A 15,996-nucleotide genomic window follows, 5' to 3' on the forward strand; every position below is an offset into this window, starting at 1 on the left:
TTCTGTTTTATAAAAAAAAAATGTACTCTTTAATTTAAATTTTCATTTTGAAAAACGTAATTTTAGGATATCTTAATTAAGATAATTTGAATAACGAAATTTTTGTTATTAACCTATTTATTTTGTTAATTAAGTTTCACATTAATAAGCGTAAATTTTCCAACAAAAAACATTGTTTTACTGTGTTCTATAAGGAACTGAAAGATTAAACATGCACTATTCAGCATAGTGCTAATAGAAAGGCCATTAAAACTGTCCAATTGTGCTCTAGCTTCAAAGAATTTGATTAATGTAAAGGTCCTGCTTTTTTGTAATTGTAAGAATTTTAGTTAACTATTTATACTCGTTTTATATATTTATTTATTTATTGTTCTGTTGTTATTTACTTTCTATCACCCTGGCATTATTTTGTTTACTATATTGTCATGTATCTGATGTTTAAAGCATAATAAAAATACAGTTTTACTGTGGTTTTATGTAATTTAATCAAATGTCACATATAATCAAGATTAAGTCAGAGTTCAGAACTGTTTTTATTCTGGATTTCAGTTAAAACAGTTTATTAATCTTATTAATTCATGATTTATGTGTTTAATATGATCTTCTAATCATATTTAACATTAAAATCCATACTATGTTTAGGCTTTATGTGGTTGTCAATAAAATCAAGCTAAAGCCGGATGATTAATAAAATGAACACTAAAAGTTCAAGATTGTTTTAGTTCCAAATTTTTAATTATTATTAAAAACATGGTTTATTAATCTTATTGATAATAAGGAATTCGTCAGAACTAAAATAGCAACATACTAAATCATTTTCATTACAATTGGCTTGTTTATTATTATTTTTTAAACTATTTTAGAGTACCAGATAACACATTCTGCAATTGCCATTTTATACAATTAGAAACATGAAATACAGTGGAAAAAAGTGATATTGCTGCCCAAGATTGATTTGATACATATTAAACACAATCAAGACAATGATTTTCAGAAAATGCAGTTCTTTGTTTTTTGTTTGGCCATTAATAAAGAAAATTATTGACTACAGTTTGCTCTGTTTAAGACTACAGTATGCAACAAATGATCTTCATAGTCTCCATCCTCCATCAATGATGACCTCTGTTCCCGTTACAAAGGTAGACTGTAGGGATAAAGACATAGGTAAGGTTAGGTTACTTTATTTATACCCGAAGGTAGATTTGGTTTGCATTCAATAGTCCTCATCTCATAACAGTTCCACCCAAAAAAGCTCACATAGTTACAAAAACAACTGAACATAAAGACATAAACATAAAACAGTTATAAAGAATAAATAATCACGTCTAGTGAAATAAGTGTTTAAAACAATCTAAAATATCAAGTCACCGAAATACCTCAGCTTTAATCTATGCCTAATTTAAATGTCTAATGGCTGCTGGTATGAAACCATTTTTGTATCGTTTAGTTCTACAGCTCAGTACTAGAAACCTGCTACCAGAAAGAAGGAGGTGAGTGTAGAGGATGAGCAGTGTCCAAAAATTGAATTTGTGATTCTCTTTAGCTGCCAGGTGTACACAGCCTCTAGATTGGCTAGTGACAACCCGGTCAGCTTACTGGACGCCTTAACTATTTGATTTAGTGTCTTTTTATTCTTGACTGAGAGAGTCCCAAACCATGACACCAAAGTAAAAGATAAAACGGATTCAAGAAAAGCATGGTAAAATAAAATCATCATGTGTTTATCAATATGGAAATGATTTAACTTTCTCAAACAGAATAGTCGCTGGTGCCCCTTTTTACACACTACTGCACAATTCTCATCAAACAAAGTTTAGAGTCAATAATTGTGCCAACGTATTTGTATGATCACACACTTTCTACAATCTGATTTTTAATGTAACTGTTCACCTGTGTGTGAGCAGCCTTCCTAAACTCAATGATCATATCTTTAATACATTTAACTGGAGATATGACTCCTCACACCATCTGACAAAATCATTTAGTACTGGACCATGACCCGTTTCATTTTCATAAAGTTGACTGACAACGACAGTGTCATCTGCATAGTGGTTCTATTTCCCCACCTGCTCTGACACATGTTTGTGTAAAGAATGTATAACAGAGGTGAAAGAACACATCCTTGTGGAGACCCGGTTGGGGAGCAAACAGATAAGCATCCATTCACTCTAACACTTTGTGTTTGATTAGTTAAAAAGTCAAGGGTTTAGCCAACCAGGTTATTACTAAGGTCAAACTGTTCTACTAATTAAAATGTGGGGTTGAACTGTGTTAAAAGCAGAGGAAAAGTCAACAAACAAAAGCCTGGCATGGGAACCATCTTTTTCCAAATGTTTAAAAAGTAGGGTAAACAAAGTAACTGTGGCATCCTCTACTCCCCGTTGAGGCCTATAGGCAAACTGCATGGGATCAAGTGTGTACTCGGTTCTCAGCATTTCAGACCTCACAAACTTTTCAAACATTATCATCACAATTGATGTAAAGGCTATGGGTCTGAATTCATTAAAAGTTTGGGGGAGTTGAATTTGGGAACAGGGACTACCACACCATCCTTCCAAACCTTAGGTACCTGTAGTTCTAGTAACAATCTATTTAAAATATATTTTAAAATTTGATGAAATTTTAAACATGGGAAAAGTATTTCTAAAACTAAAATAGCATCTCTAATTTGTGTAGATTACTTGGACAAAAAAAATCCAAGTAAACAATGCAACACTTCTTGTAGTGCCATATGATGTATCATAGAGAGACGTTTTACTTAAAAATGAGCATTTACAGTAAATTTACTCACCCTCAGAACATTATGATTTAATTTAATGATTCCGATGTAAGATTTTGATTTATTTCCAGTAGAATTCAATTCAATGTCAATTCATCTTTATATCTATAGCACTTTTTACTCTGTAGATTGTGTCAAAGCAGCTTAGCATAGATGAAGAAAAACACCATAGCATCCCTGGTGATTCATATAATACGAGTCAATGGTTTCAAGATTAAAAGTAAACACATACAAACAAGCTGAAATCAATGCCTGTGGCTTCTGAAGGTACACTGTGGTCTTATGAAGCAACTAAACATTATGTACATTGTTGATAGCTATAATCCACTGCCTGGACAAACAATTCTGGATTTGCAGAACTCTATAGTGAGCGCAAGCTTTCATTTAACAAATAATGCTAATAAAAACCACCAAAGATCACAGATAAACTAAATATCGTCTTTGTTCTACTAAAGAAAAAATACTCTGAGAGTGAGTTTTCATTTTGGGGTTGAACTATTCCTTTAAATGATATCAGAAAAGAAGTTGAATCCTCACCTCATCTGAAGCCAAGTACACACACAGATGCGCCACTTCCTCTGCAGTGCACAATCGACCGGTCCTCTGTCTGGCCATAAAGTCTTTAAAAGCCTGAAAGGTGATAAATAGAAACTCTATGGCAAACAATGACAGACTGAATCTTGTGCTTATATGATTAGTAACTATTATTATAGTTAGATTAGTATAGTATAGTATAGTATAGTATAGAATAGTATAGAATAGAATAGTATAGTATAGAATAGAATAGTCTAGTATAGTATAGTATAGAATAGTATAGTATAGTATAGAATAGTATAGTATAGTATAGAATAGAATAGTATAGAATAGAATAGTATAGTATAGTATAGAATAGTATCGTATCGTATCGTATCGTATAGTATAGTAGATTATAGTATAGTATAGCCTAGTATAGTAAGACCAGTAATGTAACTATTTAATTAGAATAAATGATTAAGGGTTGCTGTTCATATAAAACTATTTTTGTACTCAGAAATGTATTTATTATTATATTTATTTTTCACTTTTGTGCAAAGCAAATTACTTTTACAGAAACATTGTAAATGTAGATACACAACCTTGCAAGAATCAAGAAAAAATAATTATTGGTGCTCAATTATTAACAATGTTTTACTGTCATTAATGGTAAAATTTTAAATATTCAGGATTTATAGACAGAGGGAGTATTTTACTTTTGTAGTATTGGTGTAATGGATCACAAATTTCACGGTTTGGGTCACATTATGGTTTTTCAGTCATAGATCGGACAATTTTTCGGATCAGCCAAAAAAGGGAGGAGAGAAAAATGTAACTTGCTTTACATTTATTACAAAAACCGTACTGCAAGAAACTTTTGGCTTTAACAAACAAAACTTAGAACCTGTAATTGTATTAAAAATAAAAGGAAGAAATTATCAGCTGAATAAAAATAAATAGTGAAATATGCAGTACTAACATTATCCAACATTATAATTTGTACAACCCATATTTATTTTTAGCCTAGTTTTGGATAAATAATTCAGTTATTCACACATAAAACTTCATGTTTCATTGCTAGATGTATCCTTTTTGAAGCATTATTCACTGGCCTATTTTTTGATGTCTGGCTGTCGCCACCTATTGGTTAAATACTGTAATTGTTGCCTACAACTTTCATTCTTGAGCATCAAGTTAAATGCATATGAAGTGATTTTAACCTTTACCATAAACATCAGTGGTTTTATTTAAACTGTTATCCCAGTACTTTTGTGTTATTTGACCTTTATAACTAGAGGCTGAATCTCTTTCTTAATTTTTGCGTTTTTCAAACACAGATTTGAATGCAGTGATTCGAAGGATTAATAAACATATGCAAATCACCATCATTTATAATTTATGTTGCATAGGTGTTGGGATCTTGATCTTTTAATGATGCAAATTAATATTAATTTACAGTTAAAAATATAAATATGTATCAATCCGCGGGTCACGTGTGTTCCAAACCGTGGATTGTAATCTGTACTTACGACAAATCAAATGAGATCCATTACAACACTATTTTGCAGTAGCAGTTATTTGAAAAAGAAATCTTTGGTAACATTATAATATGCATTTGTATTTTGATAATTTTAATGTGTTGTTGTTCTTTTTGTTTATTTTAAATCTTTTACAAAATGTTGAAAAGTAGAGCATCAAAATTTACAACAAAATACCAAGCAACAAAACTGTGCCAGCACTGATAATTACACAAAATGATTTAAATCCCCATATTACAATCATTTTTAAAGGTTCATTTAAAATCAAAATCTTAACTCAATTACAATTAATAAACAATTATTTTATTTATTTATTTTATTTTTTATGCCCTCATAGTTCACTGATAAGTTTTGTATAGTAAATATGCTCACATATTACAAGTGAGAGATTTTTGAATGTAGGGAGCATTGCTTGATCTTAAAATATTTCAAGTGAACACACACTATCCACCATCTATGATTATTTATTGAATATTAATGCTGAACAAGTGAAATTAAAAGGCACATTGCCTAAAACTCTCCACTCTCGTCATCGCTACCAAACCAACCAATTAAAAAGCTTGCGGTACGCATCGTGGTGACGTGTAATCACATTTTTTTTGAGAGATGCACAGGTATGCGAAGGTGGCGTTGAACTGTAAGCTTACACTTGGCAGAAGTATAATGTCAGAATAATAAAATAAGTATAGGTCATAATATAATAAGTACAAATCAGCCTTAACGGAGCATGATCACGTCACTCCACACATGGTAGGGAAAATAATTGAATATATTGACATAAAAAATTAGATCGATTGTAGGTTCTGAATGTCGATTTGGATTACTTTTGGATTAATCAACCAGACCTAGAAAATGATCAAAAATCTTTGATAATTTTTGAGCGAGATGCTAATGGTCTAATCCAATTCTATGATCTATGCTAAGCTATGCTAAAAGTGCTCCAGGGATCGAATAAACATAAACATGGTAAACCTCAGCTGTTTAACTCTAGGGGAGCTGTAAAATGAGCCTTAATGAGATTTAAAATTAGATTAAAAAAAGCTTAAGCTTACATTTAATAAGCATTCATATTTAAATCTATTTACTGTACATTAATATTATAAGTATACAACAATGTTGAGTAACGAGTAAGATCCAAGCCTCTTAACTTTCAATCAGAGATGCCAGAGCATGTCTCTATAAATGCCCAAGTGAATCATCTTCAAAAGTAAGTTAAAAAGAAGTAACTGCTATGTTTTTCTGGCTGTGCATCAGATGGCTTTTAGCTATCCTCCCAGAGAGCTCTCGCAAAAATAAAAAAAAAACAGAAGAGAGCATTTGGAAAAAAAAAAAAGACATCAGAAGATCACACAAACAGCTTCAGAATACTAATGTGTGAAAGGAAAGCAGTACCTGCTCTGGATCAGGCCTTGCCTGAATCCTCTCGCGTAATGATGGCGTATCCACAGTTCCTGCACGGGTCAAGAGAAGCAAAATGACTCCTATAACATCATCTCAGGTCCACAGAGGAAACCAATCGATAAACGAATTAGCATACCTGGGCAGATGCAATTACAGCGGATGCCTTGTTCCAGGAAATCAGCTGCCACAGATTTAGTTAGTCCAATGACGGCAGCTTTAGACGTGCTGTAGACACATCTGTTCACCACTCCTGGACATGCAATTAAGAACGAGCAATTAAGAGAGGAGGAAACTGACATTTATCCAATTCAAGTATCCCCTGAACTAGAGATAATGGGGCAAAGATAATATGCCAAAAGGGCCACGAAACAACGCCAATCATCACATGTAATTAAGGACCAGATCTCAATATACAACAGGGTGTATTACACATTACACATTTATTGTCACAATGCAAATAGAATGTAGCATGTACCTTTGATACTAGATGCCACAGATGCCATATTGATGATATTCCCAGATTTACGAGCCAGCATCTATATGGAGATGGATGAGGCGGTATTAGTTTCAATTGGCAAACACGTTAAAAAGACCTTTTATCAAACAAGACAACAGGATGACTTCCAACATGTAGTGGAACAAAATAATTATGTCTGCAAGTTTTACACAAAAAGATGAAGTGGTTTTTGAAATTGATTTAAAAAAAAAAAAAAAAAAAATATATATATATATATATATATATATATATATATATATATATATATATATATATATATATATATATTAGAATTTATAAATTGTATATATATACAGTATATATATATATATATATATATATATATATATATATATATATATATATATATATATATATATATATATATATATAGTATATATACTGTTTATCAATATATATATATATATATATATATATATATATATATATATATATATATATATATATATATATATATACTGTATATATATACAATTTATAAATTCTAAAACAAAGAATAATAATAAAACAAATCAAATTAAATGGAAAAAAAAAATCTTTGAATACAAAGCAACTAGCATGTGTTTTAAGCTAATTCTAGCAAAAAGAAGGGCAAATGACCTTAGGCAGGAAGGCCTTGATCATCAGGTACATGCTCCGGACATTCACATTCATGGTGAAGTCCCAATCTGATTCCTCACAGTCCAGTATTGAGCCATGATGAACAAATCTGTGTCAAAGAAAAAAAGAATGAAAACATTAAAGGACGTTTTTTTGCATCATTCCTGTAACACAATTTCTGGTGGGTAGTGAATACTATAAACTGCATAAAACATCATTATTTTGGGTCTCTTTACATTAAAAAACATACATCTAATATATGGCAAAATATGCAAATCACATACAGTCGAAATCAAAATCATTAGTACTTTTGATTGTCTACAGCAGTGGTTCTCAAAGTGGGGGTCGGGACCCCTTGAGGGGTCGCGGAACAATATAGGGGGGTCGCCTGGTGATTTCCAAAAATCTACTTATTATTATTATTATTAGACCATAAGAATTACCATATTTTATCCATAACCAACTGAAGAGAAAAAAACAGTCGTTTATAGTTACTATAGTAGCTTATTTACTTGTTCTATTGAATTGCGACCCCTGGGGTAATTACATTATATTAAAGACAGCAATAGCCTCAGATGCAGCAGATTGATTTTATAACACCAGGTTAAACTTTCTGGCCCATTTACTGCACTGACATACATTTAAAAAATTAAACGAAGAATAGACTTTAGTCTATTGGTGTGTGTGTGCGCCATTGAATGCAAGTTTTCTGTATTTATAACCACCTCTGAGGATATTGGGGGTCGCGAGTCACTGGCATTGTTATTTTAGGGGTCGCGTGCTGAAAAGTTTGGGAACCCCTGGTCTACAGAACAAACCACTTGCCTAGATACCAAATATGTACTGTCATCATGGCAACAATAAAAGAAATTAAGTATTACAGAAATTAGTGCTATATAGGAATTAGTAATTAAAAACTATAACATTCAGAAATGTGTTCAAAATCATCTCCTTTAAGAAACACTTGGGAATTCAAATTTCACAACAGGGCTAGAAATGTAGATTTTAACTGTATACAACAAACAGGTTCACGCTTGGATTTCACATATATAAAAATAAGACATTTACACATATACATACATATATACATAAAGCAGTTTACATATATTCTACTCAATCTTTTGATTACAGATATACTTGTTCAGATAAATTAAATAGTTTTAAATATACATGTCTGCATATGGCCATATATCAGATATCTGTATGGTACATTATACATTCACTGCTTTAAAGATAAATATCAACCCAGCAATATTGAAGAGCACATCCACATGGTCAAAGTCCTTGGCAAGAGCATCGACTTGGTCTTTCTTGGTAACATCAACAACTTTGGTTTTGATTCCTGGAAAACAAGGCCAAAAAAAGCACAGTCTAAGAATCAGAAGAGCATGCACAAAAGCCTAAGAAGAGAAGCACTCTTGAAGTAAAGCAATTTGTTTCTAACATAATGGGATTACGTGGCAAAGCAGAGCCATATGAAAAGGGGGGCTGAAAAAACCCACTAGCCTTTGAAATCTCTTTGTAGGGGGAAAGGTCTGATATAGACATGCTCATAGATCAAAGCTTGAGCAAATTCAAAAGCAAGCGCATACGACTGGGAGTCCATCACTGAAGTTTGGGTTGAAAAATATTGTAGACAATCTATGTAATATCAAGCAAGTTAAATATTTTTAAAATGATTATAAATTATTGTGTGTACTTTAACAGTGAGCGTTAACATGATCAACATGTTTTAAAAGATTTATATTTTAAATACATTTCCTTTTAAACTTTCTGTTGATCAAAAAATTGAGATATAAAACATATAATGTGATTCAGAAAACAATTTAAAACATTTAAAAAAATTAATAACTAAAAATCTAACATGTTCTATGAGCTCCAAGTCAGACTAATTTATTAAAGATCATGTGACACTGTCTTTGATGAAAATTATGCTTTTTCATAGAAACAATATATAGTTTATTTATAAATTACAATTATTTTACATAGCAACATAATTTTTTTAATATTGCTGTTTTATTGTACTTTTTTTTAAAAAAAGCACCATTGTAGTGATAAAGAAACAAACAAAAAAACTGTAAAAAACAAAACAAAACAAAAAAAGCAATAGTAAACAATGGTTTAAATCACAGAATTGAACAATGGTGTACTAGTTAGCTTTTGCATGATTCTGTAAGAAATGTCTTACCGTTAACACTTTAAAATAATAGTCCGTTAGTTAATGTATTTACTAACATGCACAAATAATTTGTAAAACATTTAATAATGTATTTATTCATCTTTTTTAACATTAGTTCATATTATATAAGTTAAATAACATTAGTTCATGTTAACTCACAGTACATTAACTAATCTTAAAAAACAATGGATTTTAATAATGCATTATTTCATGTTAAACTGTGATTAATAAATGCTTTACAAAATGATTCATACTTAGTTAATGTTAGTAAATACATGAAATAATGGACCATTATTGGAATTGGAATGTTTTTATTGTCCCCTAAAGGCAATTAGGTTTACAGCAATAGCCGACAGTTAACAGCAACAGGTCACACTCTACAACATAGAAGTAACAGCAAACAATAAAATTAATCATAGTCAAAAAAAAAAAAAACACACACAACTTAAAGCTTGTTAAGTAACCCAACTGCAGTTGGAACAAATGAATGCAAATATCTGTTGCTCGTCTAGAATACGTATACCTGATGGCATGAGGCCAAACTTCGAATAATGTAGGTGGTTCTCATCTGTTTTTACTTGTCACCCTCAAATTACCATACCAGCATATTACTGCAAAAGTTAAAAGACACTCACTAAAAGAAGAATAAAAAGTCCTAAGAAGAGGCCTATCCACATTAAATCCTTTCAACTTCCTGTTACCATCTTGCCCTCCCTTCATTAAGACATTCCAGAACACATTAGTTACTGTAATTTTTGTCAAAAAAATACATGCTTATAAACAAAATGAGTCCAAATAAATACATTTAAAAAAATCAGTCGACAGACAAAAAACAAGTTTTAGCTGAAATCTTAATCAGCCCTGTATCCGTAACCGTAACCAGTCTCAAAAGGCTTTTAAGACCAAGTAAAGCATATTTCAATAATGTTTTGTTTTTAAATAAAGAAAACTTTTTCAAGTGACTTTTACTCTAAATCTTGGACTTGAAACAAAAACTGATCAATAAAAGTTGTGAAGCACCAAAAGCAGGTCACATTACAATTACACGGAATACTAATTTGGCTATTGTTGTTATTCATGATTTTTCAAATGTACTTTTTTTACAAGAAAAATCATAAAGCACTCCATCATAATTATTATTATTATTATTATTATTATTACTATGATGTGTTAATTATTATTATTATTTAAATTGCCAAATTCTGACTGAGGACAGTTTGATGTGCTGGTTTATCTAATAAATGACAATAGGCTACAGTTTTAATTAAAAAACGTAACAGATTCCAAGTTTTTTCTAATGATATATGATGTAATAAATTTGCATTTAAAAAATAATATTTATTCATATTTCTTTATTCTAAATCTTTAGGAAACATTTTGGCACAAGAAAAAGTGTGGTTATGACAACCATCCAAAAAGCTAATTCAGCTAAAAATAGTGCTTTAAACGCAGTATTTAAATCTCATAGTTAAATAGACAAAAACAACAAAAAGGTCCACATTTTGAGAAAAAAAGCACACCCCCACCACCCCCAGCAGGCTGGCTACAGGCCTGCTAATAAAGAAATTGAATGAAAAGAGTTAAGGATCTTGTTATGTTTTTCCAACAGTTTTGTCCACTAGGTGGCAATACATAGCCAGTCAATGAATTACCTGGAATGCCATCCAGCTCTTTCAGTTTCTCTCCATTGATATCAGTAGCAGTGACTTGAGCACCTTCTTTGGCAAAAGCCTTTTAATTATAAAGAACAAATTACAATTAAAGTCAGTAAACAACAACATGCATTTGACCTTCAAAAAAAAAAACATAATGAATGAGAAATCAGTGTGTTTGGATTCACATTCACACCATTATTCCTAAATCACAATATGTGAAAACACCAGTTCAAGCTACAGCTCAGGTGGAGCACGGCTGATCTGATATAAAACCTCACCATATAAACCTCTCAATAACCCTCCACTGGTGAAATTTCATTTAAGAACAATATGTGCAATAACCTGTTCCCTCCATGCCAACTGACTCAGGGCTACGGTGTTTCCTCAATCTGCAGTCTCTCTCATTTAATCCTCATTTCAATATTCGCTTGATATGGAAATGTATTCACCTAGCAGGTGTGCGTCTAACCACCTTCGGCTCGCCTGATAACATGCTGTTGACTTGCTGAAATCAAATTTGCCTAAATGATATCAGACACTGTTTGCTTCACCGCTTAATGATTTACTGCAACATTTTCAAAAATGAAAAAAAGTGCAGGTTAAAAAATACCAAATAGGTTGCAAAGTCTAGAAATATTTCACCCTTGAGCTGGGTTCAACATTCTGTCCAAAACAGCATGTACAAGACAGCCTGAAAATGTCACATTGACAGCGCATGCATTACAAGCTTTTATTCAACAGTGAAACACACATGACAACTGTAATCCCTTAGAGTACATTCATGAAATGATACACATAAAATACAACTAAAACTGGTAAACTCGGTAGTGGTGGTTCTCGGTGTGGGAGGGGTGATGGCAGGTTGACAGTGCCCCCCTATCAACAAGCTTGCCCCCACTGCCCCCCTAAATTTGGTCGCGTATTTTTGTATCACAACTAAAATGCCACGAATAAGCGAGATCCGCCATCGATGGCAGACTGTGGAGACATAACTGAGGCCTCTCTAGCATGCTCATGTCAGTGGTGTTGTGCGCACTCGCTCTATCTGCTTTCCCTTGACTTTTGTCAGTGATGGTGCTCTGCACATCAGTTTCCCACATTCGTCAGAATCAAAGCCCCAAATTGACACAGGTTATTTAACTCAACTTCAGTCATGATCACGTTGTGAAGAACTATCAAAATGTCCACTGTTGATTATCTAAGACTTTTGTTTCCAATAGCGATTTTAAAACTTTTAATAGTGGAAGTCCTTGGCTATGCATAGGCTATAATTAATTAATCTATATAGTTTTACAATAGGAACTGTAGTCTTGAATTTACAAACAGTCAGCAAGTACTGAAGAACAGATGTAACACATTGATCAAATTTAGTTTTCAATCACACTCATGTAAAAGTAATATTCAACCCATTTAGTTTTGTCTTCATTCATTTTTGTTTCAGTAGTGACAGAGCATGAGTCTCCAAACACATGATTTTTTTTTACAACACGTAAGTTTATATTTGAAATAAAATATTTGACTTGTTATTTTGCAAGATAGTTGTACTCAGATTAAAGTGTAATTTAAAGACTTACTTAGGTTATGCTAACTAGGAAAGTTAGAATGATTAGTAAAGTTATTATGTAACTGTTGTGCAGACAATCAAAAATATAAATATTTCTTGAAGAGGCTAATAACACTGACCTTAATTTATTTATTTATTTTTTATTAAAAACTGATTTTATTCAAGACAAACTATAAGTAAGACTTATTATGACTTCAAAAGAATTGTTTTTGTGTAATAGAAAATACTGTGGCAATTTCCTTGGTTTGTTAAAGATCACTTGGGAAACATTATTTTAAACTAATGGGAGGGCAAAAAAATGTATGTTAAACTGTATGTTACAGTGTACAGGTGCAAAAATGTTTTCGAATGTTAAAAATCTGTTTCCCTACTACAAGACAAAGTTACTTGTCAAATAAATTAAGATAGAAGATTGTTTTGAATTTAAGTAATTTAATTAGCTTGTTTATGAAGACTGCAGATTGATGCATCAAAAAAATGACTTCAATTGTTTAAGTAGTTTGAGATGTATTTTAAAGTGAGCTGCCACTGAAACAGGGCTTGTCAATAAGTGAATCATAAAGAATTGTAAAATGCAAGTGGATCAGTTAAAATGGGTGTAAAATGAATATTTACTATAGCAGATGCTTTTCCAATGCCTTGTGCTGCTGCTGAAAGAACTATCACTTTCCCGTCCAGACGACCCATAGTCTTCAATAACAACCTACACATGTAGAAAAGGCAAAAAAATGAATATTTGTTAGCAAAATTTGATTAAATACTCTAAAGTTTATACTAAATACACATTTACCTTTTAAAAGTCGTACTGAATTGTTTGAAATTTTACATATTTAGATAAGACTTTACCTCAAAATAACCACACACTATGTCGTTTGTTGTTAACAGATACGTTATTTGATAAGTTGACACGTAACTGTGTTTGATAAACGTTTGTGCAGCGTTAATTTAGGCTAATAATGATTAATCATGCAATACTTGGCGTAATTTATTTATGTTTCATTATCACGCGTCACGTGACGAGTGTAAAGGTAACTCTGTGCTGCAGTGTAAATCACTGTAAACACAATGTAAAAACATAATAAACATGAGATGCACGATTATGCGCTGCAAATAGTTAACAACAAGTCAATTTGAAAGTTTCGCACAAGCAGCATCGGTTTACAAGAAGAAAAAACACAATAAACAGTAGAAGAACTTACTGACAAGTGACAACTAGTGAAAACAACACACGTGATGAACAAACGTCCGTGTCGTCCAGGTTTTGGTTTCCTGTCAAAATAAAAGTCAAGTAAGTACATATATTTAATTGCTATAAACATATAGAAATATATTCATTTAATTTATTTTGAATATAACTTTTAAAAATGTATATGATATAATAACACGTGTTATGGTTGTTCTTTTCATTAACATTGTGGCAGGAACTGGAGATTATAAAGACAGCACCATTCAGAAAGGGACATTTTGAAATTACTTTAACTCAAATTCTAACAAATTTCAGTCTGCATCCATCTGCCAGGTCATTCATATTTTATATCAATTTTAAGAAACATGAACACAGTGGGTTCTATGCACAGCTACAGTTTTAAAGCAGACGATAAACTTCCAGTGAAAGCTTAATGTGACTTTCAATTTGACAAGGTTGTTTTTATTGCATGTTGTAATGTAATTACAATACATTCCGTAACACAGACTTTAGCAATCTTAGTTGTTCAAGTTTAAAACATGATGAAAGACTGTTGTAACCACTATAACCACAGCGCCCGTCAGTATAGCAACAGGCTAGTGCAGAAATGCCGTTTACTGGGGTAAAATAAACGGTCATATTTTAAAGACATAGCGGGGCAAATGGAATTTAATTCAGTGCTTCTTGTCAGATCTAAGACCCACTTCATATCATATCTATCAGGCAGTAAAGATCACTGATATTTAAAGAAGTCTTATCTTAAATGTGACAATTTTGTAATGGAAAAACAGGTCACCGGAAGCCGCTGGGCTGCCTGGCTGAAAATTGAAAGTCTGCATATATAGCCCATAGATGAAAATCTATGGTCTTTCAGCGTTGCTTGTAGAATGAATTATGAATGCCAGGTATGAATGATGTCAGTCAAAGAGAGGTTTAAATTAAAAACAAACATTGAATAACTTGTTTTTCCTGTTGAAAATGTCAGAACTGTTTAAGTTCAATGGTCAACTTGTTGCTTTTGAAAACATTATGGTGTTATAGTACATTATAATAATCTAACCATCCATCCATCCATCCATCCATCCATCCATCCATCCATCCATCCATCCATCCATTTATCCATCTATCCATCTATCCATCTATCTATCTATCTATCTATCTATCTATCTATCTATCTATCTATCTATCTATCTATCTATCTATCTATCTATCTGTCTGTTCAAAAAACTGTAATAAGTGATAGTTATGTACCCTTTAAAAATAGACCATAAGTGTGCATATAATCAGCATAAAGCCACTGCCATAGTGGAGTGTTTTGTGATGTACTTCACAGACAGTGAACATACTGTTCAGAATCTCTGAAAGCGCTACCGCACTTAAAATGATGGAATGAAGTGTTTCATATAAAAGAGTAGTTGATGAGTAATGTTTAATAAGAGAAAAAGTAGCCTTTTTGAGCTCTACAGTTTATACAGTTTTTTGTGCCAGCTATGATGACCTTTCTAACCCCAATGTCATCTACAGAAAATCTTGTTATAAACATTTATAATGGACAGTCATAAATGGACTTGATTTGTGTGCACATGCTACAATTGTTCAAGAAAACCTCTTAGAGTCATAATGGTTCATTCAAAAAGGTAAAAAAAGACATGCATTGCCTTTCAAAAGGTGTGAGGACTCAAATCCAATCTAAGGTCAACGCTTTAGCATTGTGGTACGACACATGAATGGATCCAGAGGCAAATTGTTTCACTCTTTCATACTTTGATGTTGAATCTATCCCATCATCCAATTCACTGCTGAAATTAGTGCTTCGTGAGCTTAGAGGCATGAAAATAACCACACATTGCTGGAGTTAGATACATATTTAGAGGGCCTGTGTAGTTCAGGGGATGTCTTATTAAGGCTGTAGGAAACCTTTAATGGCTTATTGATCCTGCAAAAAAAGTAGAAGTAAATAAGGTTTTTCTGCCCGGGGCTTCTGTTGCTTTTTACATCACTAGCCTGCCATTAAACAAGCCGTTCCTTTGATTTAAACACATTAATAGGTTTATTTATACATGA

General features: G+C 32.0%; 1 protein-coding gene across 5 annotated transcripts; it reads right to left on the bottom strand.

Moving 5' to 3' along the window:
* Positions 1–815: 815 nt before the first annotated feature.
* On the bottom strand, positions 816–13,981 carry bdh2 (3-hydroxybutyrate dehydrogenase 2). 5 transcript variants are annotated; one of them, NM_001017809.1, is given in 10 exon segments: positions 816–1,144; positions 3,317–3,409; positions 6,223–6,281; positions 6,368–6,481; positions 6,707–6,767; positions 7,349–7,457; positions 8,594–8,690; positions 11,180–11,258; positions 13,362–13,449; positions 13,950–13,981. In NM_001017809.1, coding segments are annotated over 9 exon segments (738 nt in total). In that variant the 5' UTR covers positions 13,434–13,449; positions 13,950–13,981; the 3' UTR covers positions 816–1,090.
* Between the last annotated feature and the right edge of the window lie 2,015 nt (positions 13,982–15,996).

This window comes from Danio rerio, chromosome 1, assembly GCF_052040795.2.
Source record: "Danio rerio strain M-AB ecotype USA chromosome 1, GRCz13ab, whole genome shotgun sequence".
NCBI classification, from domain to species: Eukaryota; Metazoa; Chordata; class Actinopteri; order Cypriniformes; family Danionidae; genus Danio; species Danio rerio.

What these genes read in the sequence shown, in the direction of transcription:
- bdh2 (XM_087235647.1), bottom strand. Translation starts at nt 13,433, where the DNA reads ATGGGTCGTCTGGACGGGAAAGTGATAGTTCTTTCAGCAGCAGCACAA. An exon ending in GTGCTCTTCAATATTGCTGG is followed by an intron (nt 7,458 to 8,593) that starts GTTGATATTTAT and finishes TCTTTGACACAG; the next exon opens with ATTTGTTCATCATGGCTCAA. An exon ending in TGTACTTGGCTTCAGATGAG is followed by an intron (nt 1,145 to 3,316) that starts GTGAGGATTCAA and finishes TTATCCCTACAG; the next exon opens with TCTACCTTTGTAACGGGAAC.